The sequence below is a fragment of the Lepisosteus platostomus genome, chromosome 12, assembly GCF_059453375.1.
Source record: "Lepisosteus platostomus isolate fLepPlt1 chromosome 12, fLepPlt1.hap1, whole genome shotgun sequence".
Taxonomy (NCBI): domain Eukaryota; kingdom Metazoa; phylum Chordata; class Actinopteri; order Semionotiformes; family Lepisosteidae; genus Lepisosteus; species Lepisosteus platostomus.
The window spans coordinates 29,492,225-29,518,386 of NC_142622.1; the positions used below are offsets into that span (position 1 = coordinate 29,492,225).

A 26,162-nucleotide genomic window follows, 5' to 3' on the forward strand; every position below is an offset into this window, starting at 1 on the left:
GTTTGAATTCAGTTTTTGTTATTCACTTTATAATCTTTCAGTGACTTGGCCTCTTCCAGAGCCTTTACCTTTTACAAATATTGAAAATTTGAGTTTGGAAAAATAAATAGTTCCCATGCCTAACATTAAAGCCATATTTTGTTTTTTGCTGCAAAGTTATATTACTAATTAATGCAATATCAAAGCATGCCATTGGAAGAAATTGGTCATGATGATTTATTAAACTGGCAGCCTTTTCTTTTGTATTTTAAATACACAAGTATTATATACATGCAGAGTGATGAGGCTGTTTCCAGTTCAATGGATCTGGTACTTTACCCTTGACCCTAGCATTAAAACAAATAATGGACAATTCGGAACTAGTACACTTCCACCAGAGAGAAGCAGACAACACATTTTTATGGATTTTAATAAAAAGTAAAGATCAAGTTATTGTTCAACAATTCAAATGATTTTGGTATAAAAATAAAATCCAAAATTTCCAATTGGAAGTTTTTTTAAACCAGGATAAAATGAAAAATCATCACTGCCAAACCCATCCCTTTATCTTGCCACCTAGAGACCATGTTTTTAAGGTGTCCTCTGTTTAAATCATTACTCGCCACCTTAAAAGAAACATTCTGTATGGCATCAAGTATTATCACAAATGTGGCATTTTTAGCAAAATGGAATTCATTTTCATGTAAAAGACAACTTCAAAGTGCTGTCACCAAAAGATGGGGTGGATACAAAGATAGTTGCAACAGCTGTAAAGCGTTTTAAAACAAAACTGCATGTTTTAATGGTTGGTAACATGTTTAGACTTCCATCTTAACTGCATGTATACATATAACATGAAAAACACCACTAATAAGCAAATACAAAAATGGGAACAGAGATGCCTTTTTGATTTGTGAATGGCACTACAAATGTACATGCATCATTTTTTGCTAATAGGAATCAGGAATTAAACCCTTCTCCAATTTCAGATTAGACTCCGATTAAATCAAAACTCACCTACAAACACGAGAAGCATCTACAAACAGAAAGCCTCCATCATACACTGTTTGCTGCTTGTCAGACAGACCAAGTTCCAAGTTTCAGCTGGGTTTCCATTTCAACCATCATCCTACAACACCTGTCTTTAATCAATGTAATGGCACCTGACAATGACCTGCAGTTTCAACATCAACTTCATGCTAGTAGAGAATGAAAAGGGGGATGCACGCCACCCCCAACACACACACAGAAACAAATTTACACAAAGAAGGCTGTCAACCATGCAACAGCAGATTGACCCAGCATCTCATTCAGGTCTGGAAAAATGAAAAATCCCCCTTTGTAGACCCAGCTTTGCTCATCATGTAACACTCCTCACTGCCACCCATGCCCCTCTTTTTTAAAAACTATATGCATCCAGAAAAAAATAATAAAGCTGTGCCTAAACCACACAGCAAGCAGGTTATTCATAGCCCAATATATTCAAATTTACACCTCTTTCAATAGTTACTGGTAAGTACATGTAAGAATACAAAAGTTCCAAGCTTAGCTGTAATGAAGGTTGCCATCCAACTAATATAAAAACATTAGAAAAAACAGTTCACAAGAAGCTATTTACATGAGCAGCTTAAGACAAGAACAGAGCATGTTTTTAAAATACTTAAAACACAAGTACAAAGTCAATACATTCTTTTTCTTTGCTGGTATTAAAAAATTCAGATGTGATCCTTCCTAAAAATCCTGGGTTTTCCTTTCGCCCATTATGCTCACAGCACAGGTGTTCCACATCTTTCATCAGGAGATCAGCTGAAAAAGTAAAATATATGGTAAGCTATTTTATATCCTGAGGAAAACTCTGGTTAAAATCACATTGCTAGTTTGAGTCTGGGTAATGCCCCAAACTGTTCAACTGTGACTGTGACTGAGATTGGGATTTCCCCTGTTATGGCACACAAATAGATTATTGGGTGGATTATTTTTTTGGATCTAAACTGTGGTTAAATCCAGGAGAAACTATACCAGAAAAAACTTTTGCGACTAAAATATACAATATGTTCAGTATATACTTGCTTTTCTTAATGGTTGATATTTCCTGGCTGCAACAGAAATACTGTTAAAAATGTGTAGCGTTCTCATTAAAATGGGTTGGGGAGGACAGACAGAATCAGACAACACAGGACTCAACAAGGGAGCCTTCAAGCTTTCTATCAGACAGTGGCTTGCGCAACTTGCCAGAAGCCTGCATACTTGGAGTGATGTCAAAGAGAAAGGCATCACTCGTCAGATTGGCATAACTCTCCAGTCAGGTACTGGAAAACTCTCAGTGCATCAAAATATAAATGGCTCTGAAAGGCCAGCATGTCAGCAGAGTACGCTCATGTGTTACAGCCCAAGAGCTATTCCTTAAAGGGGAACTGCAGTTTCAACTTCTCAGACTGCTTATTAAATCTTGGAATTTTGTGAACTTCTTGTTAATTCCTAAAATTCACAATTAGGAATTAAGCACAAAATCTTGTGAAAGTACTATAAATCGCCATGTTGTCACAAAGTCCATTCAAGTTCCCACAAATTGTGACATGATGCGGTCCTTCCTGCTTACTAGTCACTGTAATTACTAATGTAATGGCACTGTGCGAGTGAATAAGTACAGGCTGTGCAGCAGACATTTCACCGCAGAAATGTTCCAACATGATCTGCATGTACAGTTAACAAGAAACTAGTAGTTGTCAGCCAAAATGTCTCAAAATCAAGAGCAATTATTTCCCCTTTAAAACCGCCATCAATTCCAAACAGCTGTACAATAAATAACAGGGAAATTCCAAATGTAAGGTTACAAAACAGAAAAGGCCTTTCAACCATCTAGCTTTTTTGTTAGTAGCTAACTGATCCACAGAACTCATCCAGCTGTTTCATGAAAGAACACAGACTTGGCAGGATATCTTATTTGTTGCAAGTAAATGGAGAAAAAATTAATATTAAATATTAATATTAAAATATAAAAATATAAAGGATATACTAAAAATATTTCAGCTGGCTGAACATGTAATAAGTTCAATTGTATTACCCAAACATCATGACTAAGATAACTAAAACTGAGCATTTTTACACCTCGGTCAACCTAAAAAAAGTTAGTGTTACAATCTTCTGCTTCTATAAGCTGCGTGATTGATCTTAATCTCAAAATACTCACCTCCTTTACTGTTGTTTTAATGAAATCTTTCCTGCTGGACAAATCATGGTCAGGATAACTCTCGTATACCTGAAAGATTTGGAAATGACATTTATGCTGGCTAAGAGTACAATTGTCACGTGTCCTAGAAAATACTTAATATACCTTACGTCACTGATTCACTTATAGCTTTGGTTAAGAGAAACAGGTTTGTGGATTTCAACGATCACATTTCCACACACAAGGCTGCACTAAGGTTATATAAAACACTGAACCAATCAGTGTGAATAAGGCCTGCCCTTTTTAAGACCCAACAAGATACTGTTAGCTCTTTTCATTTGACTTGCTTGTACTCCCTGTGCTTTTCAGATTGGTTTTGCACAAATCTTATTGTAAACAACCTTCAACCTAATGTATATGAAAATCCTACTCAGTAGCTGCCACCTAAAGTGAACAGAAAACAACAGAGAAATTTGAATATCTGCATTTTTGTTTTCATCCTTATTCTAGAAAAACTTTCAGACAACACAAATAAATATGATATAAAGAAACAAGAAACCTATTTGTCATATCAGACAAGGTTAAACCAAACAAGACAATGGGAAGTAGAGCACAGGGAGCCAGCTTGATAGGACAGAACTGTAGCCACAAGAAAAAACAAAACCCAAGAGAAACAGATCTGTAAAAAGGAAACTATCTGCACTCTTTTTACAGCTTCAATCCTGCAGCGTAGTCTTGCTTTGTAATGTAAGCAAAAAATGACAGTGGTACATATACTGTTAAGTTTAGTATAACACATACGGTGCCTTATAAATGTATTCATACCCCCGCCAACATCATCACATTCAGGGTAGTTGATAGATCACAAATCTCAAACTTCACCATATGTTTTCTATCCGATTCAAGTCTGGACTTGGACTGAGCCATTCAAGTAAATCTTTGTCAATTCATTGTGACATTGACCAGTTGTGCTTCAAGTCACTGTATTGCTGATTTTGTTCAACTCAGCTTTTGATTCTTGAGTGACTGAAGCATGTTTCCCTGTAGGATTTGCCTATTTTTTAGTAACCACTCTCTGCCATGAAAACGATGCAGACATTAAGTTTTAATTCTCAATTACAGTGCCCACCAGAATTATTGGCACCCTTGCAAAAGATGAGCAAAAAAGGCTATTAAAAAATATCAATAAAAAATTTAACACATCCCTGAATGTGGGGTCTCAGCATCTTAAAGAAACAGCTGCTCCTGAGCTGCGTCAGTTTCTTCCATTATTTCACAGAGCGACACTACTGCTGCTCCTGCTGACAGCAGAGCTCATATAAAGCTCTGTATGTATTTACAAAGAGAGATGCAATTTACAGTTAACTCTACAGATTCACTTAAATGTCAAAGTAACAGTGAACTGCTTTATTAAAATGCTGAAAGTACCCGTAAAATGTACAGGATTACATTTCACCCAACTGCTACACTACACCATATCATGGATTTCACATAACACTAACACTCAGAGGTGCTCTGGGGTACGTAAACCCCCTTTTGCCCCCCCATAAATCTGGCACTGACACCTTCAGTTCACGTGCAACCTACCAGCTTCCCAGCATAGTCCTTCTGGTCCTAGCTTCTTGACCTGCACCTCAGCAGATGACTCCTTTGGCCTTGTCTTTGGTGCACCCAGCACTCGGCACACCTTTTCTATGACCACCCCTACTTTGAGGGCCCAGCCTCAAAGGTCGGACCCCTCTGCCCTGAGCTAGGATCCCTCTGGACTAGGCACAGCTCTGGACCCTGGTGGCTCTCCCTGTCCTGCACCTGCCATCCATGCATTCCTTCCCTATATTCCAATTCCAGTCCACCTGCCTGCGTCCCCGGTGATCCCAGCAGACTCCGGGTGGCTCTTTCTCCTGAAGCCCGGCCGTTAGGAATCCAAGTTGAAGAGCTGAATCCTTTGAAGAGACCACTATCCTGGGGGGGGTCCCTGCTTTTGAAACCCAGCTGCCGATTCCTTGGTCAGTCTACCTCTGGCTGGGTGGCCCTACTCTGTACCAACGTACTCTCTGCCCGAGGTGCAGTGAGCCGGCCACTCTCTCTGGACAGCAACACCCTTGATATTGGGTCAATAAAACCTTTGCATCCACCCCCATTCCCTGGGGGGCAACAGCAGGTGTAACGTAAGTAGCCCTAATACTCCCAATTGATAGTTGAAAGTCAAAAACGGCTACTAACAGCTTCCTTTGAGGAAAATATTAAACATTTTTAGCACGTTTTCAGCTACAAATGTCAGATTTGAAAGGGAATGATGTTTGAGAATGTCAGTTTGGTGGATTTTAGGCAGTTCTATTAATCACAGAGGACTTCATCCACAAGCAGTGACCACACCACGGAGTAATGTGAGCACCAGTGATGAGATTCATGCCTAATTTTAAAAAATACAAGCTTTTTTTGTGAAACCAAATTTTGAAAACTGAATTTGCATTGACCAAAAACATGTACTACATCTGTATGAATGCAAACAAAGCTTTAGCGATTTTAGAATTCATCTGAAATCTCTGAAGAGAATTCTGCAGTTGAGAAATCTGCTTAAATCACTAAAGACATTGTAATGCCTCTCCCAAAGAGACAAACGATTAGGAAACTTACTTTCTTGCAGATCTGCTTCATGGTAACTTCTTCTAAATTGGCATTGTCCAATAACTTCTTCACTGTTACTTTTAGCTGCTCATCAGTGGGTGGTTTTTTCACAATCTTGATCAAGGGTTCATCATCTGAACTGTCTTCTGATTCCTCTTTTGCCGACAATAATATGAGAGAGAGAAAAAAGGACTTTAGCATAGCATGAAGAGGTCTGAGTATAACATTCCAAGTTAAACCCTGGGTGATGTAGCAGCCCCACCTTTACTTGTCTTGGTTGTTTTTGTCTTGGTGCTGCTGCTGTCAGCTTTCTTGACACTGGCAGCTTTGGCAGGCCTCTTCTTTGCTGCTGCTGGAGATTTCTTTGCCACTTTCTTGGGCGCCTGTGAACACAAGATGAGTCATGACATTAACACTGATAGGTCACATACTGTGGGGGAATGGGCTTGTCATTGAGCTCCATCCTTCTACCAACAGTAAGTGCATAATTCAAAACTTAATAGTATATAAAATATCAGGTTTTTTTGGTTGCTCATGGTACCTTTTATTTTAGGACTTCTTTAAGTGAAACCATAAGCACAATATTCTACTTGAATTTTGTGGGGTTATCACAAATACCATATAAAGAGCATTCTCAATTAATTCACAGACTGAATACAAAGTGCTGTTATTCTAATGTGGTACAACATATAAGCATAGAAATACCCAGAAATAAAAGGTGATATTCCATACTTTTGCCTTATATTCATTTTTTCATTTCAAACCAATTCAGATTAAGTATACAGCAAATATAACAAATGACTTTACAGTCACAAAACACATGAAGGGCACTGTATAATACACTAACATTAGCATTAGATTACTCTGCATGTGTATCGACTATGCTTAAATATTAAATAAACTTACACATTCACATTTTAACTTACACACAACTTTCCATTGATCTTTGTCCCTGTGGAAAGAAAGAAAGTTCTAGCACTTAGGCTTACCTCCTCTTCTTCATCAGAGCTGACGTCTTCAGAAGACAGATCGGATACCTCTGAAACCTCATCACTAGACGGATCCTTTTTCTTTCCTTTAGCCTCGCGCTTCTCCCTAGCTGTTACTGCACTGATGCTCTCTGTCTTCCCCCGTTTCTGGCCCTTTTTTTGAGGTTTAGGGCTCTCCTGTTGTCCAGGAAAAAAAAACATCAGCCATCCATTTCAACAACACTTCAAGCTCTTGGATAGAAAGTGAATATTAACCAAAGATGTATGTTTCGTATAACACACTATGCTCTTAAAATCCAATTTTGATTCCTTATAATTCCTTGTGATTTCCATATTGAAAAAAACACATTCCATGTTAAAATCAATTTAATTTTGCCCTATCTAATTTTATATAACTTCTCTGTTTGAGGTCTCTTCTGAATCTGAATACCTCTCAGTGTAAGGGTAGAACTGTGTGCGTCTAGACCTATATAAGAAAAACTGACAGAAGCCTATCAGGCTGCCAGATCATATTGATGGATTTAATGTTTCTCATGCAATTAAGAGTTATCTTATGATCCCTATACAAAATTCTGAAAATACAGTGAGCTGCAACTAAAGCCAACATAAATTTGATGTGGTCTGAATACTTGGTGGGAACGACCTTAGATACTACATGACTAGCTAAAACAGAAGCAAAAAGTAATCTGGTGGAATGACCTAAATTACTACAACTTCTAGCTTTTGCACTTTGAGACCAGATACTCATGGTGCAGCCCGGTGTGTGTTCCAGCAAGGCAGGTCAAGGGGGGGGGGTTAGAGACACCAGAGATCTTGCTCACCTCTTCCTCATCATCCTCCTTCTCCTGCACGTTCCGAACAGCCTCTTTCCCCGAGGCCTGCTCCTTGCTTTCCTCTTCATCCTCTTCGCTGCTGGTCTCCATCACAATCTCCTCTGACTTCTTTGTCACTTTGGCCTTTGCCTTGCTAGGAGAACGGCTCTTGTTGCCCCTTTTCTCCCCTTTCTTAGGCTTCTTCTTCTTGCTCTTTGGCAGAGGCTGGTAATGGTAGGAGGAGAAAATTAGCCCCATCTGAAAAAGGCTGTCAAGTCCAGTCCACACAGGCTTGTTCTTCAAGGCACTGGGAATTAGTATTTTTAACCGATGAGACCCATGTCCAAATCCAAAGTTCAAACAAATTTCCCACACTGAGCACAGGAAGCCACCACCATCTCTACTACTCATTTTCCCCTGCAGCAAATGACCATTTTCAGAGACCTTCTCACTTAAAGTTGTCTAGAAAAAAACATTTAATGTGTTGGACTGATGCGCAACCTTTTCAAAAAGTCTTGAATGCAGTTAAATACAAGGCAAGATTAATCACATCAGTCACCCAATGAAAAACTGCAAAACAGAAAAATACATTTGCAATGGACTAATGTTTTGTTTCGAGTATAAGAAACTGAGAATGCCAATGCAAAGTGATTATCCATCTTATGTCAGTTTGTCTATTAAGAAATTAATTAACAAAACCTTTAACTGCACTCATAAACTAATAAAACAAAGAAAACAATTTTCTGTAGACACTTTCTTGAAATTTAATATTTTATTGTTCGCACATGAGCTTAAAAATTAAATTAACTCATACTTCTTTATAGGGCTGGGCAACATAACGAAAATGTACCGATATGAACGTTAATCTCTCACTGACCTAAATTTGCTTATGTCGGTATGTACAGTAAAAGCTTTCGTCACTGTGTGCTGTCATGAACAGTCCCTTTAAAAAACTACGACACCCAGTAATATTCAGTCACATGCTTCTGCCTCATCCAACCTTTGTTCTCCATTCAAAACACAAAGAAGCGTGCCGGGCATGAGACAACACGAGCGCTCATGCTGAACCCCAGTCAGGCAGTAATGACTCAAGTACAAATGAAGACTAGCTGGTTTCTAAAAACGATGCAGTGTCGATCGTTTGGTCATATTTTGGCTTTAGCAAACAGGATACTGAACAAAGAGAAGTCAGATGTAAACTGTCGCAAAACTGTTTCTGCACCCAAACGTAACATGAGCAACTTGTTTCATCACTTGAAACACAAGCATGTTGTGGAATACGAAGAGTGCATGGCCAAAAAAAAAAAGAGACTGACACGCAAGATCGATGACAGACATTGAGATAAGATGAGGTATGTACAGCTTTAATAGTTTCGCATATTTAAAACATGATCTTTCAGCATATCGCGTAATCATATAATTTCAAGGTTGAAAAAAAAATTATTTGTTAATCATTATCGAGGTAAATGTGTGAAATTATCATGATATTGATTTGAAGTCATATCGCCAAGTCCTACTTCTTCACATTAAGAAGTTTTATTTAGAATTCTCTTGTGCATTCCTCTCTAGTATTTCTGCAAAAGAACCTCCTGCAGGAGCAAGACTGTGTCAATAATTCTGACCTCAGAACCTCTGACTCTGTTCTTATAAGTCTACTTCCAAATAGCTCAACCTGTGAAGGCTTTTGATCAGAGTTCAAATAATGAACTGTAGCATGGATTGCCCTAGCAGTGGTACTTGACCAGATATGCTCTGGGGAAAGGTAGGCTTGAATGAGCCACTGCTTCCGAGTAGCTTTATAACAGCGACTTCACAGACCTGCTGGACACCTACAAGCTGTCAGCGACTTCAGAAAGAAAAAAAGACAATTCTCCAATAACCACTGTAGGATCCACATGCAGTGGATCAAATAATGAACTTTACTGACAGGCTGGCGTGTGTGAGGCATGCATGCATATATCCTTATTCCGACACAAGTATACAGGTAACAAACCTTTACAAACTGGTAAGGTATAAAAAAACTCATACTTTAATATCCTAAAAGGGTCAGAGGGCCAGAAACAGATCTGTGTTGAATTCTGGATCGTGCCCAGCAAATGATTCAAGAGATACACCAGTTTACACATCTGTAATTCATTTCAAATTATATTAAAAAGCTTCCAGGCCTGTAGGTGGCTTGAGCAGCACGGGACATTCCAGAATCTCCAACAGCAACAGCAAGATCCACAGATCGTGTACTGAGAAATTATGAAAACGGGAGAACAGCAAGTCAATCCCACACACCACTATTCTCGTCACAACCTCAAATGAAAGTGACCATGCTGAAAGAATGGTATGGGATTGGTTCTTTATAATATCCTTATAATTTAGCAAATAAAGATCAAACCATAGCATACCTTTCCTGTTGTCCTTGGTTTCAAAAGGAAAGTCATGATTCTGTCTATAAGCTCATCGTGCTTTCCATTTCTTTCCAGATCAAGGGCAAGACATAACTTCTTCAGCATTGCATTCGTAAGCCTGTACAAATGACAAAAACATACACTTAGCAAGGGTTTTTTCTTCAGAAAATATTAAATGAGCAACAAGATTATGACTTTAGACTCAATTTTCTGGTTTCTACTGCCAAAATGTACAGCAGGCAAGCAAAATCACAACTGCACTTTAAGTTTAACCTATACTATCACAAAAACAGTTCTACGGCCAGCAGCCATATCACCCTGCAACTCACAACTGGCAACCCACTGAAGCTAAGCAGGTGTGAGCCTGGTCAGTACCTGGATGGGAGACCTCCTGGGAAAAACTAAGGTTGCTGCTGGAAGAGGCGTTAGGGGGGCCAGCAGGGGGCGCTCGCCCTGCGGCTCATGTGGGTACTAATGCCCCAGCGTAGTGACGGGGACACTATACTGTAAACAGGCGCCGTCCTTCGGATGAGACGTAAAACCGAGGTCCTGACTCTCTGTGGTCATTAAAAATCCCAGGGTGTTTCTCGAAAAGAGTAGGGGTGTAACCCCGGCATCCTGGCCAAATTTCCCCATCGGCTATTATCAATCATGGCCTCCTAACAATCCCCCTCTGTGAATTGGCTGCATTACTCTGCTCTCCTCCCCACTGATAGCTGATGTGTGGTGAGCGTTCTGGCGCACTATGGCTGCCGTCGCATCATCCAGGTGGATGCTGCACATTGGTGGTGGTGGAGGGGAGTCCCCATTACCTGTAAAGCGCTTTGAGTGGAGTGTCCAGAAAAAGCGCTATATAAGTGTAAGCAATTATTATTATTATTATTATTACCTCTAGCAGTACATCAAGTTGTTCATACATGTCCCAGACATCAGTTAATTAAATCCACAATTCCTCCCAATGAGCACCCTTTTATGAGGTTATAAAAAAGCAAAATTGACACAGTTTAAATAGCAGATTAAAAACATAGACGGCCACTGTCAGAATGCACAATTGAATTACGCAAGATCTATCAATTAGTTTTAGCAAAGGCTTAATTTCAGATAACTTAAGAAATGCAGATCCATGGAGTTCAACAGCCTTCTAGCCGTGCTCTACAAACCACATAACTTTATATCTGTTATTTGTAATGTGAGCCTATCTGTCACCATTACTGAAAAAAAAGAAAATAGAAAAATCTGAAACCAGGAAAAATACCTTTTAAGAGATTCCACTTTTTTATTGTAGGGGTCACTGTTTTTCTCAAATGCAAACCCATTGAAGAGACGTAAATTTCTCTTTAAAGTCTTTTCCTGAAGATGAAATATTTCAAATGAACATTTTAATGCAAAAAAAAGACATTCCTTCAGAGTCATACACATTTTAAGAGTACTTACACTTATACAGCAGTTATAATGAATTTTGCAGAATTTTGTTTCATGGCGAGCAGTTATTTTTTTAATTCTATACTAATCCAAATTGGAATTATCAATTATGCTTTTTGGCTCCCACTGACCTGCCCACTGATTCACCCATCTTAAGCACACTGTAAGCTCTGCAGCAAAGTACTAGAGGACTGCTAGCAACTGGCGGAGAAGCATTTCCCTCACTTATGTTACTGCAAATCTGCACGTTTTGAGGTACGCTTAAGTCACAGGGGTTAGTTACAATTGTTAAATCTCAAAATCAAGAATGCATAGTACTACTACTATCTATTAATACACATTTTATTCTCATACAATAGTGTTTTTGGCCTGAAAAAACATATTTTGTGATTTAACGGACATTTGGCAAGAATGGACACCACTTCTCTCTTATTAGTAGTAAACATTCTCCAGATTTCTATCTTTTACGGAAACTGATGCATGCACTGGCCTCTGAATGGCCTCCTCACGTCTATTACCATCTTAAGTATATGGCAATTACAGTTTTGTCTACATATTTTCTTTTGCCCATAAAATATTATAATAACACTGCACTGAGGGGGTTTCATATTTGAACTTTAAATAAAAAAAACAATTTGGGACAAAAACACTGTAGAGTATAAATTCAGACAAACTGCAGCCAGTAGTGGATTACCAATAGAAGAGCACAGCACCACCACAGAAAAGTAAAAGAAAATGTTAAATAAGCTTGCTAAAAAAAGAGGTATTTAAGAGACAATCAGACAGAAGGGCACTCTGTACCAAGCCTGGGCCCAGTGGAGGAAAGCTAAACACAAGCTTCTCCTGAAGTGCTATGGTTGAGCTAGCTAGCAAGACCTGTGAGCTTCAGTGAGTTAAGTGAGGGTTATGTAGAGACTGTCACAGACACCACACAAAAGAACACACAAAGGTGTCTGACCTTAATAGGCCTTTAAGAAGCTGTATCGAGTCAGTACAGTACAGAGGAGGACATCTCATGCTCCTAAGGAAGCACTTTATTTCCTATAAAGGCAATAGGTGAGGCAGGGCTTGCAACCCTAGGGACCACTGATGAGCTGACATTAGCTTGTGAAAATACAGGGAAAGAGCCATATTGAAGGTGAGCCAAAGACTACACAGAGGAAAGAACAGAGCTGTTTCACTTTGCAAGTCCAACTATTGTTCTAGGAAAGGAGAGTACATGAGTAAAGGGATTATGAATTCAACAGTTCATAATGTAAAGAGCAACAGCAACAGAAGTGATGCCCTGAGAAGAGAACATGGAATGTAAGAGGGGGAACTGGAGGGAAAAAAGTAAGAGTGAGAGAAGTAGTTGAAGATCCCAGCAGTGGAAATCTTAAAATACTATAAATTACACTATGGGATACTATGGACTGTGAACTCCTGGTTAACACAGAGCCCTAGGGATCCACAGCTGTACACGCAGGTCTAAAATCAGGCAACATAAATGATCAAAATGCGAAATTAAATTCAATGTATTTGTATATAGCACCTTTCACAACAAGGTTGCCCCAAGGTGCAGAAATCTGGCACGCAGGTTACCTCAGGTCACGAACATTAAAGGAGAAGAACACTGACATTCCATCTTCAAGCATTATTACTAATTTTTTTAAGTCTGTCATAATAAAACCACTACTTAAAAGCTAACCTGTACCTTTGCTGCTTCTCAAAACTTTTCACCAATTACTTAGGAAAAAAAATGGCAGTAACTCTAGTGTGGGACTCTTTTCTTGTCGCTCACAATATTTCTGTGAATTTCCAATCAAGCGTCCTACGCAAAGAGAGCATTGAGACTTCACAAAACAGTAAAAGATTGACCTTTACTCCATGACACAGGCCACGTCTGTATTTTTGATTCTTTAAGATCCAAGTGCAGCCTTCTGACACTTATTTTGAAAAGTAAGTGCATCATCATTACCCCACAAAGACTTTAATATCCACTCAGATTATTATGTGAACCTGAAGTAATTGTTTCACAGTCTGTATTATTCCAATTAACAATATTGTTAGAACTGTTTATAATAGTTGACAATCTATCAAATTGACTGGGTTTACATTATGGTAAGCTAACAGTATAGTTATATTACGATTTGTTAAGCAGGTAATGAAATAATTTTACTACAACTCCAGTACTCCAGCTATCAGTCTTTAAGGCATTTGGATTCTGGAGACTAAACAATGTGATTCTATTTCAGCTTATATTAAACTATCTGGGGACTCAAATTAATTCTAAGGATATACAGGATGCAAAGTTAAAACAATCATACTTTATGAGGTGGGTTTCTGATTGCTAAAACCAAGAAACTAATCATTGCCAACAAAAGGCACAATAAGTTCAGATGCATGGTGCATAGCTATAGCCTTGAACAATGAGTCATTACTGCAGCACACAGCTCTTTTAGGACATCTTTGCATCCATTTTCTAAATGCTTTTTCCAATGCAGGACTGTAAGGGAGCCACAGCTGGATGGGATGGTAGAGCAAACAGTCACAACAGGGCCAATTAACCTACCAATATGTCTCTAACCTATGAGAGGAAACAGGAGCACCCGGTGGAAACCCAAATAGAACACAGAGAGAACACAAACTTTTCACAGGTAACTTACAAATACTTAAATGATTGATTACTTTTTGATGACGTGACAGATATAGAGAAAAAAGTAGAAGTCTTACAGCGCCTGGCCGGTTATATAGAAGCTTGTGAAGAGGTTTCAGGTCATGAGTTTTAATTTTTCCTATGAAATACTTTATTCTCTCGATGTCTCCCAACTTTTCACCTTTACCTGAAAAAGGAAAGAATCAACAAAAGTTATATAATTGGAGTTTTTGTAACAATTACAGTACCAAAGCAATTCAAGAATTCATCCAGGTGGATGCTGCACATTGGTGGTGGTGGAGGGGAGTCCCCATTATCTGTAAAGCGCTTTGAGTGGAGTGTCCAGAAAACTGCTATATACATTATATATTATATATATAACTGTAAGCAATTATTATTATTAATTGGGAATGACATTGAAGACATTATATAGGAAAACAGGGGTGCTTTCTTTACGAGGTATTTAAATACAATCAGAATTGTGTAAATAGACAATCATGATTTACTAAAGCACATTCAGCAAAAATTCTATATATACAAAATGGATGCCAGGTATGTCAAGTACTCTGCAATCATCATGAAGATGGTGCCTATATTTAGTCAAAACTATAGCTCATGCATGGCAAAAAGCATACAGGCTTGTCCATTGAGGTTTGGAAACATATTCCAATAATCTCTCTTAATGCACTTGCACAACAACAGCATCACTCTGAAACAAGTGGCTATAATGCTGCAGTTCCAGACACATGACCACTCCTTGGGGATACCCCATCGGTAGTAACTGAGAACAAGCCAGCAGGGCCAAAAGAAATATACCGATTCCTAACAAGGATTTCTGCTGAATAAAGTGTTTATGTAATGAACAAAATACAAAATTGGACAGTGTGATGCTACTGTACATTACCAATAAGCACAAGCACAACTTTGAACTACTTCAACCCCCAGCCAGTTTAGCTATTTGCGTTGCACATCACTGCAACAGTGTACTTTCAGTCAGCCCCTGAGCTGAAATAAAAATTGTAAAACAAATATCTACTTCAACTTGTGTTCAATTAAAATTATTTTTTAGGCTTATTAACTAAATTACTGCATTGTCACAATCAGTAACTTCTATTATGAAGAACACATGATTTAAGATGAAAGATTCTTAAAAATGCCAAGAATAGTTTCAGAGCACTGAATGTATAGGTCAATTGACTGAATAATTTTAGTACATAACGTTAAAACCAGAATGTCACTCATTACATTTAAATTAATTTAAATGAACAGGAACTTCTTAATTTAGAAATTTAATTACAATTTGTTAAGTTTCCCTTTCATTTCTTTCTGACCAAAGACTATGTTTAAGAAAGTGTTAAGTCGTACTTTAAACAGTACTTATTCATTAAAATAACTTAGTACAAAATATCAAGGTGACAGTGAATTTATAAATACTTGTGATTACAGAGATTAACACATACATTACAATGTCAAACTGTCTTTTTAAATAAAGACAGCTTCGCTTTTTAATTGAAAATTTCCCAGCTTTTAGGCAAAATCAGGAAAATACCTAGAGATTCTCTCTAAACCTGCTCAGAAGATGCACATATTTAAAATTTATTTGGGTTACTGCACTACAGCTGGTGTCTTCTCGTTTGATCACCGGTTGTACCGGTTTCTCATTAAATATACAGGAAATGGACAAAAAATATAAACACTTGGGTAAATGGAACATCAAGTATATTGAAAGCAGGCACTTCCGCACCATTGTCTCATGCTTTAAGCAACCAGCACGCTTAAGGTCAAGTATACAAATGTTGACCAGGCCTGGTTGCCTATGGCTTAGTATGGTTGCAGGAGACCTCAGTGACTCTGAAAGAGGGGTGGTTGTTGCAGTTTGTTTCAGCGATTCAGAGAGCTTAACTTGCTGATGTTTCATGAACAAAGGTGTTTAAGGTGGCTCTGGTTGTACCTCTGAGGGAGACACCGACACCAAGGTGCCCTCTTTCCCTCAGAAAGCAAATTCAATGCTAATCACCACCTAATGGTACTGTGAGGTCACCCAATGGTTTGATGAGCATGATGTTATCTATACTGTACGTCATGGCCTTCACAGCCATGAGATCTGAACCCAAACGAGTACTTACAGGATAGTCTAGAACAACACTTTATGGAAGAATGGTCCCACATTCCTGCTGCAGAATTCCAGACCCTGTAGGCCACAAGGTATACAGGCTGTACTGTCCACATGCTGTGGTCCATTGCCCAATTAAATAGCTTTACAATGGTTTTATTTTTTTAATTTACTACACATTTATCTAAAGCATTCAAATATTGACTACAAACAGATTCAGAGAGTTCTGTCTGAAAGTTAACAAATGTCACCACATCACCACTGCTCGAACTACAGACTGAATTAAAGGTTTTACAGACCTTTTCTTCATTTTTATCCTGGTATATCTGTACATAGAACTCTAAAAGGCACACTTCCACTTGCTCTAAGGTACTGCTTCTACATTACGATGCCCCTGCTTTTCTACAGTTTGTAGGGCTTTCTTGATTATTGCATTGCTAAATTCAGTAAATTCCCTAAGTAACCTCAAGCCCTGCAAATGTTAATGAAAGTGCATTTGAAAAAAAAGCAATTGATAAATTTTAACTTAGTCAAACAGTGCAAAAAAGGCAAATTACCAGTGGGATGAGAACAAATGCAAAAAAAATACAAAGCAAAACAAATTCCCTTATAACAACTTCAAATTTATCATGAAATGCCTTTTTTAAAGCACATTTGAATACAGTTCATGTGAACAGATATGACATGTAAAATCATTATGCTGCACAAACCCAAAACACTGGATGTACTTAAGTCACTCTGTTCAGCCTTAACATCTTGAGCCATTACTGAAAAAATTACAGAAAAACGGTTTCAATAACTGCAAAACAAAATTAAATTTAAAATGCAAACTGGATGATGACCTGCTTCAATGGACAGTGGTTCCCTTGATTTGGAGATTTGGAAATCCAGTCTCATCACCTTCTTTTTCTGCCGCTTTCCTTCTACTACAAGGCTTTTCTCTGAAAAAGGTTAAAGTCATTAAAACCAAACAGTTTTAACCATATTAAAATATACAGAACTAGGGCTGGGTGATATGACCTCAAATCAATATCACGATAATTTCACAGATTTACCTCTATAATGACAAATTAACTATTTTTTAAACCCTTGAAATTATATGATTACAAGATATGCTGAAAGATCATGTTTTAAATTTTCAAAACTATTAAAGCTACACACCTCATCTGATCTCAATCTCTTACAAACAATGTAGTATGTAATGGCGTTAGTCATCTCATTCCATCTGCGTTAATCTTTTGCATATTAAGTAGCAATTCAATTCAATTCAACTTTATTGTCATTAAACTTACACAGGTGCATAGTATAATGAAAAGTGTTTCTCATTAGTCACTCAGGTGCAGTATATAAATAGGACAGAAGATAAGACAATAGACAGTAACATAATAGCAATAACAGTAACATGTAATAACATAACATAAATAACATGTAATCAAGTAATCAAAACTGTGCAAAATTCCACAAACAGAGAAAATATAACAGGACAAAAACAGTGCAAGGTAATTCTTGGAACAGTGCAAAAATAGTATGGTTAAAAATAGTATGGTTAATTAATAAATATTAAATATTATTATGACTGGTACAGTTTTACTGGGCTATCAAAGGGACAGTACAATTTCAGCTTACATGTGTGTGTAGTGGTGAAGGAGTACAGTCATTGTGGGTACAGGAAGACGTTAGGAGAGATCACAATATGGTGGAAGGGAGTGGGGGCGTCACCAACTTGACAGCTCTGGGGAAGAAGCTATTTTGGAGTCTAGTTGTGTGCGACTGGAGTGACCGGAACCTTCTGCCAGATGGTGGGGGAACAAACAAGTTATGACTGGGGGTAGTGGGGTCAAACATAATTTTGGTGGCTTTTTGCAGACTCCTGGTGTTGTATATTTCCTGGATGGATGGTAAGGCACTGCCGATGATGTGTTGGGCAGTTTTGACCACCCGCTGTAGTGCCTTACGGTCGGATGCGGTGCAGTTCCCGTACCAGACTGTGATGCAGCTGGTCAGTATGCTCTCCACCGTACATCTGTAGAAGTTGGTGAGGATCAGTGGATGTAGGTGTATTTTCTTCAGCCTTCTCAGGAAGTACAGCCGCTGTTGTGCCTTCTTGATGAGACTGGACGTGTTCAGTATCCATGTAAGGTCCTTAGAGATATGAACACCTAGGAATTTGAAGTTATTCACCATCTCCACCGCAGACCCTTCTATGTAGATGGGGGAGCGAACTTTTCCTTGCCTTCTGAAGTCAACAATCAGCTCTTTGGTTTTGCTGATGTTGAGACATAGGTTGTTGGTTCGGCACCAGTCTACAAGTTGTTTTATCTCCTCCCTGTAGGCAGTCTCATCATTGTCAGTGATCAGGCCCACGACTATGGTATCGTCAGCATACTTGATGATGGTGTTTGTGCTGAACTAAGCAGTACAGCTGTGGGTGAACAGGGAGTAAAGCAGTGGGCTGAGCACAGAGCCTTGAGGGGCACCGGTGTTAAGGGTGACTGTGTTGGAGGTGAGGTTGCCAATCCTGACAGTCTGGGGTCTGCTGGTGAGGAAGTCTAGGATCCAGCTGCAGAGGGTTGTATCTAAACCTAGAGCCCTGAGTTTGGTAGAAAGTTTTATGGGTATGATGGTGTTAAATGCTGAGCTAAAGTCAATGAACAGCATTCTTGTATAGGTGTTCCTTTTATCCAGGTGGGTTAGTGTGGTGTGTAAAGCTATAGAGATTGCATTCTCTGTGGAGAATGTTAGAGACAGCTGTTTGGGGGGAATGACTTCGGCCATGAGTGCGCTTGTCAGTCTCTCTCTCTTTTTTGGCCATGTACTCTTCGTATTCCACGACATGGTTGTATTTCTTGTGATCAACAACTTGCTCGTGTTACGTTTGGGCGCAGAAACAGTTTTGCAACAGTTTACATCTGACTTCTTTTTGTTCAGTATGCTGTTTGCTGAAGCCCAAATACAACCAAATGATCCAACACTGCATCTTTTTTAGATACCAGATCGTCTTCATTTGTACTTGAGCCATCCATACCTGACTGGTGTTCAGCATAAGCGCTCATGTTGTCTCATGCTTCTTTGTGTTTTGAATGAAGAATGAAGGTTGGACGAGGCAGAAGCATCTGACTGGATATGACTGGGTGTTGTAGTTTTTTAAGGGGACTGCTCATGAAAGCACCCAGTGGGGAAAGCTTTAACCAAACATACCAACATAAGCAAAATTAGGTTGGTGAGAGATTCTCAACGCCAGTATCGGTAAATTTTCGGTACATCGCCCAGCCCTCTACAGAACCATTCACAACTTGCTCTCATATCATTTATTACCAAACTACAAGTGTGAAGCCTAAATGCTGTCTGTTTCACTGCTCATTTAACATACCTTTAGTTTTTTTTTTAAAATATTGGTATTTTTGGAAATACTTTTGTCGATCATATTTGCACACCCAACTTGAAATCATTTTTTGTCATCTTAAAACCTCAAAAAACAAAATGGCAAATTCAAAATATACAATTTAAGCTCTCAAAAAGGGAAAAATAGAGATAAACAAGTTCAGAAGACAAGAGTGCACTCCAGATCATAGAATCGCAGTTTTTGCACTATTGAGATGTAATTTAGCTGCACTTATTCGTATAAAAGCAATTTCTGCAAATTAATGCAACTAAGTGCAATGAAATCAACAGTTTCAAGGCTTGCTCATCACTAACTGCAGTCACAGCAACACAGCAAGTCACAGCAGTCACTTCTTTGAATGCTGAGGGGACTGCTGCACTCATGTCTACCCTTACCCCAGCAACACTCTTGACTCTTGATTTAAGAAATTCCCATCACAGCCGGCTAGTAAAAAATGTCAAACAACAGGCAACATCTGCTCCACATAGGGATCAACTGCAGTCATTAGGGAGAGCTGTTAATGCTTCAACCATTAGAAACCAGGATGTCCCAGAATGAGCAGTCCCTAAATACTGGTGTTTTAAACAAAACAGCAGCCTAACTGCCAAAGCAAAAACATGTTACCTCTTGAAACAGAAACAAGAACATATCCCTCTTCCTGAAACTTCATTTCCTGAAAAACTGAGTTTTTTGCTGTAGCCCCCACTGATTACATTAATAAAACATTCTCAGATTTAAATTAAATGAACATCTCTTATCAGAGAAAGATTTTACCTAAGTGTAAAACAGATCTGCAAATGCAAGAGTTTACCTTTCTCTTCCTCCTCTTCGTCTTCCTCCTCTTCATCATCTTCTTCCTCCTGTTCTACTGCTTCCTCCTCTGGCTGTCTCTTTTTCTGTGGAGGCTCTTCTGTCGGCTTCTTGTCCTCTTCTGACCTTTTTACACCCGCTTCTGTGTTCGAGCCTTTGTCACCTGACATGACTCTTACCTGTCAGACCCACAAGCACGTTACACTATTGAAAAAGCATGTGCTTCAACAGCATTTCTTCTTTACAATACAAATCAGAGACAATAGACACCCACTGCATAGCATGTTTTACAAAAAGAAGACTCACACTACAAAAACCCTTTTGGGGTCCTATAAATACACTTGATATTAGCTTGACTAAATAACTCAAGACAATACAGGCAACATGCAATTCCTGTTATAGAAATCTTCTGGATCTACCAAATGGATCCAAGCAGTATAGGGGAGTCCCCATTTAATGGTATATTTTAAATTTAATATACATCTCCCCATTTTCACACCATTGACTTTTTGTGAGCATGGACGTAAAAATTCCCCAACTTTGTCGAAACGATGTTAACTCCACCCTAAAAACAGAGTCTAGACCATACAAATTGCAAATGTATCCAAAATCCTTGCAAAACTGTTTTCTATTATATAAAACTGATAAGATTTATATTATTGAATTACTTAACTGTATGCTTGTGTAATTTTTGTACGTCTTTTCTGTGCCAACTTTACGTGTGCCTTTACTTTTCTGTGCCTATGAACACAAAGCACCCTAACAAAGAAGTTGATTTGAAAACACTGAAAAGTGCAAGCAAGCCTACACTGCTAGATAAGCTAAAATTAGTAATTTTACTCTACAAAGTATTAGATATCCTTATTTACTATGCAACTTAAATAGTATCATACTATAAGTCAAATTTTAAAGTATTTTGCATTGTGCTGCAAAATTAAGTGCTCAATTTAATGGGTCATTGCAGTAGTCACTGTTTTTACAAAGAAAATGTGAATGTATACTGCTGTAGACCACCATCACATCCTTGTCCCCATCACTACCAAATTACACTGATTTATATGGAGACATATACAGCTCCATATATATATAATGCTCCATGTGTTTACAGTATATGTAAATATTTTATGATATCTTAGTTGTAAATGTCTGTAGATTATTTTTTTTTCATGTTAATTTTATTTGCTTTGGTCATGCTGATAAAGCACCTTGAATTGAATTGAATATAGCACACTTATTTACATATATTAATATTTACATCACCAAAGTTCCCATTAATCCCTATTTCCATTAGGAAATTATTCCCCATAACATTAATTCACTTTCGTCCATAATTTACAGTCCCCATTAAGGACGTTAAAAGGGAACCCCGTGTCGCAGTTTTTTCTGATGCATGTATGATGTATGTGAAGGGTTCAAACCAGCTCAACTGGTCAATAATATTTACATGTTGTAGTAGTTTGAGAATAACAATAAGAAAGCAGCACGTTTACACAAACAAACAACAAGCGTTTCATGCTGATATGACTAGCCAAACCAGTCCGATTTCCACTGTAAAAGCAATCTGACAAGTTTAAAGTTTTACAAACTACGTAAAGCAAACAACACACCTACAACGCATTACATTGTGTGAATCTACAAAGACTAATTTTAAAATAATGGCAACCTACACAGCAGTCTGCAATTTTAAAAACGTGAGATGGATCAGCTATGCAATAGCACTCTGTACTATTTGTCAAACAGGGAATCAAATCAGAGGTTAGGGATCGTTTCGCTAATCTTTTCTTCAATTAGACTTCATCATTGCGAAGTACTGCAATTGTATAAGTTAATATGAGCAGATCAATTGCCCCTTAAAAATCACATACTGAAAAACCGAAATGAGAAAGGACAATAACAGTATCCTATTATAACCTTTTTCTCTCATGGGAATGAGATGTCCAGCCTTGATCCTAGAGGGCCCCAATCCTACAGTTTTTACTAGTAAGCACTAGTAACAAAGTTTAAATGTGATCCGGGTTGTCCAATTCTGGTCCTGGATGTCTGTTTTTCTTTTATAGGTTAGGTTTTTATAGCAGCAGCTCACAATCTGTGAGAACTTGTTAAATTAGTCCAACTAAGCCAATAATGACTGGTTTCAGGTTGTTAAATGCCCAGCTGGATTGCGGACACATCACAGCTCCAGGACTGGCCGGGACCACTAGAATAACCAATTAAGAAAGTTTAAAATTACTTAGAAAGTCACATAATTTGGAACTAAAATCTGTGTATTTAAATACTCTTCAGCCCTCAAGGGCTGTACAAATTTTAATTTCTCTGAAAAAATTACTTGGTTAAATCTTCTTGGCGAGGCAGTCTCTGGCAAGTTTTTGTTCCAGCAAAAATTGTTAATCACAGGCTCATTAAGATCAATATTCGATCTGTGTTGTATTTTTAAATTTGCTTCAGACAATTCAAAAAAGTAAAATTTGTAACTAGTATCAGTGTTGTACCAGTTCCTAAATTTCATAGGTACCTTCATTTAGATAGTTGACAAAAATGTAATATATCAGACACTGTGGAGGACGACATGCATTATGGGAGTTCATTGTTACTCTCACTTGTCAAATAATATTGCATCTTATTTTTAGCCATTTTCAAGCTATGCAAAATCATAAAGAGGTCTATGCAGGTACATGTTACCCTTAACTAATTTGGTAGTATACGTTTGGCACAAAAAAAGTTTAAATAAACCCCTCCCATCACCTCTATTTGCAATTTAGGTTGAAGCTTGTTAACTGTTCAGGCTTTATTTTAACCTGTCTTCTTTCTGATTTTTACAATATCCTCTCCTCCTTTAATCTACATCCAAAGAAAAATTTCATCACACCCGAAGAAGGCTCCACAGCCGAAACATCGTGTTTCTTTTCTTCTCTTTTCAGCATGGAATAAACCTTTACTTGCTCCTTTAATCTAGTTCAATTTGTTGATGATCTGACTCATACCAAAGAACTTCTTAATCTAGTTATTGCAAACAATGTAAATGTCAATGAATTAGTCATTTCACTCAAAACCCTATCAGATCACTTTTTATACATTTTAACATCCCAACTGTATTATCAAAGCCACTGCCCAGATTGATTTGCTTTCTGTAATGGAAAAAAAAGTGCTCCTGCTTCTGTCACTGATGCCCTAACTAGATCTGATTTACATTACAACCAAGATTGTCTAAGCAGTAAAAACAGGGTTAATTATTTCAACAATTCAGACTCTATAGCACCTATTCTGTCACTGTTAAGGACTCTAAATACTCCACCTTCTCTTACTTTCAAAGATCTTGGAAAAACTTGTAGCCATTCAATTACAATCTCATTTGTCCTTCCTTAAAATACATCTAGTGTCAATCTTGTTTTAGATTAGCCCACAGTACAAAGAAAGCCTTGTACAAAGTTCTAAACTACCTTCAATTAAACTCTGGCTCTAGTTCTCTATTGGTCCTATTAGATCTGACAACTGCGTTCAGTTAGACTGCCTTGTAGCCTGTAGATGTGTAACTGGAACAGCTTTGAATTGGTTTTAATCTTATTTGTCAAACCAGGAACAACTCTCATACTCTCTTCCTATTTCCTAAGACCTTTTCTGTTTTTAATCTTCTTACTCCCATTAGGCAGTCTAACTGGAATAAAAATGGCACTTTCATTTTTATGATGACCACATTTACCTTTACATCTCTATTCCATTCATTCCCTCATGTGACGTCTCACTTATGACATACTGTGAGTGAAACCGAGGCCCAGCTGAGCTAAAATTTCCTCCTTATGACAAACACTGAGGTAATGTGCACAATTCCCATGGCATATACATCCCATTTACTAAATTCCCTACACCTTGGAAACCGTAGCCTCACTTTATGACCTACTTTGAGAAATCTGGGGATAGAGGGTCTTCTTTGATCCTGACCTCTGTTGTGATGCACTTTTTTGTAAGCCATCTATAAAGTCACTTCAGAAAAAATCAATCTTTTCTTGACACTGCTGCAGAAAGTCTGATTCATGCATGTGTCACATCAGCTGGATTACTGCAATACTTCGTACAGTGGTCTCCCTACCCACTCCCTTGACAGACTTCAAACTATCCAAAAACGAGCCATTCCACGTCTAACGCATTTAAGGCTCCCTGGCCACATCACCCCAATTTTGAAACGTCATCACAAGCTCTCCATTACCCAGTGAATTCAGCTCAATTGTACTCTTGACGTTTAAAGACCTACACACTAAATCCCTACAACGCGTAATACTCGTATTGCTCCCTGTGTATAAAGCAGGGCTTTACACTCCCTTAGACATTTTTTAGCACTTCTTATCAGTTCAAGTGCCTTGGGTCGTGAGCTTTCAGCCACCTTGCTCCACATCTTACGGTTTTTAAATCTAGACTAAAAGACTTACCTAAAGTTATGTTTAGTTTAATGTTTGCTTTTCCCACGTTTTTTATCTCTACCTTTATCGGGTTCAAGCGTTATTTTGATTTTAGTTTTACCCTGTAAAGTGTCCCGAATACTTTTGGTGTACATGGGCACTGATACATATTGAAATATATAACGGCAGTATTACAAACGCCTATGAAGTCAGTCATTTTTAATACAAAACACTTACAGGTATTCCTGTAAACAGTCGCGCAAAATGCAGTGTACTAAAACCTATAAGATAAAAACACTACCTCAGTGCCTTGCATTTAGTACAAACACATGGACACGTGCCCTTACTGCTTAAAAATAATTCAGAGTCCGCCTACTACTGAACTGTAAAACTTAGTATCTCAGTCAATCATGCTTTTGTGACAGCGCCACTTCTGCGGGGTTCACTTTCAATGCGATATACTCTACGGAAGGCGCCAATTTTAAAAAGAGCCTGGGAAAAAAAAGGCAAAAGTTAAATAGCTTAATTTAACTTAATGAGTAAGACAAGCATTCCTCTTTAAACGTTTAAATGCCCGATAATACAGGCATGGGCTTTCTTTATAATCGTTAAAAACATATAATCCACTCGTACCTCGACGGAAGGCTTCTTAACTAGCATAAATATCCGCGAAATCCGATTTCAAACACAAAAATATATTAACCTAAATGTGTTTTACAAAACTAAGGCGCGAAAAGTTGCCGTTGTTTGCCTGCAGAGAACCGAGCTTTGCACGCTCTCCAGCGCCAAGCTAACTGCGCACCGCTCATGCGCTCCCAAACCGAGCCAAGGTGAGACCTGCAAGAGCTAAGCTCGTGGAATAACAGCAATGACAAATAAAGTGTGCTCTATCGAACTCACACTCGAAAGATCCAGCTAAATATCCATGCGTGATCAAATTCATGGCCTATATTTTGCTCGCCTCAGTTGACTCGGTACCGCCCCCCCCACAAATAAAAAATATTTACAACTTGTTAAAGCTTACCGATGGAGCACACTGCAGTATATAGAAAATTACACGTTTTCCTATTGTTTATACGCGGTGGTCACTACGATCCACCTTCCGCCTTTATAAACAAAAACAGGAAAGCCTCTAAAACCGATAATACAACTAGCCAATTGCCCAGACTCCTCTCTTCGTGCAGCTTCAGCTCGGAGTTTCAAAATGGCGGTTCAGGCAGGAGGCGGGAAGTCAACGACCTATTCGAGAATAGAAAACATTCGACAAAGACAAACAATCGGGTTGATATCCAATAGGGTTGCAGAACCTGTATAGGACCGAGGACGTCAGCTATTTTCACAGGCCCTGTGTGGAACCAAAGAGGATTACGCTTTGCTAATAAGAGGCTGTTTTCTTGTAGCGCAGAACTTAGAGGTCTGCAAGTTATGCGCAG

At 38.4% G+C, this 26,162-nt stretch overlaps 1 protein-coding gene across 3 annotated transcripts; it reads right to left on the reverse strand.

The window, feature by feature from the left end:
- Positions 1-393: 393 nt before the first annotated feature.
- Positions 394-25,947, reverse strand: dek (DEK proto-oncogene). 3 transcript variants are annotated; one of them, XM_088601557.1, is made up of 12 exons: positions 25,754-25,947; positions 20,340-20,517; positions 16,989-17,087; positions 14,111-14,220; positions 11,232-11,326; positions 9,974-10,094; positions 7,587-7,802; positions 6,766-6,942; positions 6,039-6,159; positions 5,786-5,931; positions 3,170-3,238; positions 394-1,785 (listed from the first exon to the last, which is right to left on the reverse strand). In XM_088601557.1, the coding sequence occupies exons 2-12, from the start codon at positions 20,506-20,508 to the stop codon at positions 1,774-1,776; spliced, it is 1,335 nt and encodes a 444-aa protein (XP_088457683.1). In that variant the 5' UTR covers positions 20,509-20,517; positions 25,754-25,947; the 3' UTR covers positions 394-1,773. The 3 variants fall into 3 exon arrangements, with proteins under 3 accessions (XP_088457683.1, XP_088457681.1, XP_088457684.1); XM_088601555.1 differs by lacking the exon at positions 25,754-25,947 and adding an exon at positions 24,234-24,320; XM_088601558.1 differs by lacking the exons at positions 16,989-17,087; positions 20,340-20,517; positions 25,754-25,947 and adding an exon at positions 16,160-16,960.
- Between the last annotated feature and the right edge of the window lie 215 nt (positions 25,948-26,162).

What these genes read in the sequence shown, in the direction of transcription:
- dek (XM_088601555.1), bottom strand. Translation starts at nt 24,305, where the DNA reads ATGGCTTACAAAAAAGTGCATCACAACAGAGGTCAGGATCAAAGAAGA. An exon ending in ACCACTGTCCATTGAAGCAG is followed by an intron (nt 14,221 to 16,988) that starts GTCATCATCCAG and finishes TTCCTTTTTCAG; the next exon opens with GTAAAGGTGAAAAGTTGGGA. An exon ending in AGGAGGATGATGAGGAAGAG is followed by an intron (nt 6,943 to 7,586) that starts GTGAGCAAGATC and finishes CCTGGACAACAG; the next exon opens with GAGAGCCCTAAACCTCAAAA.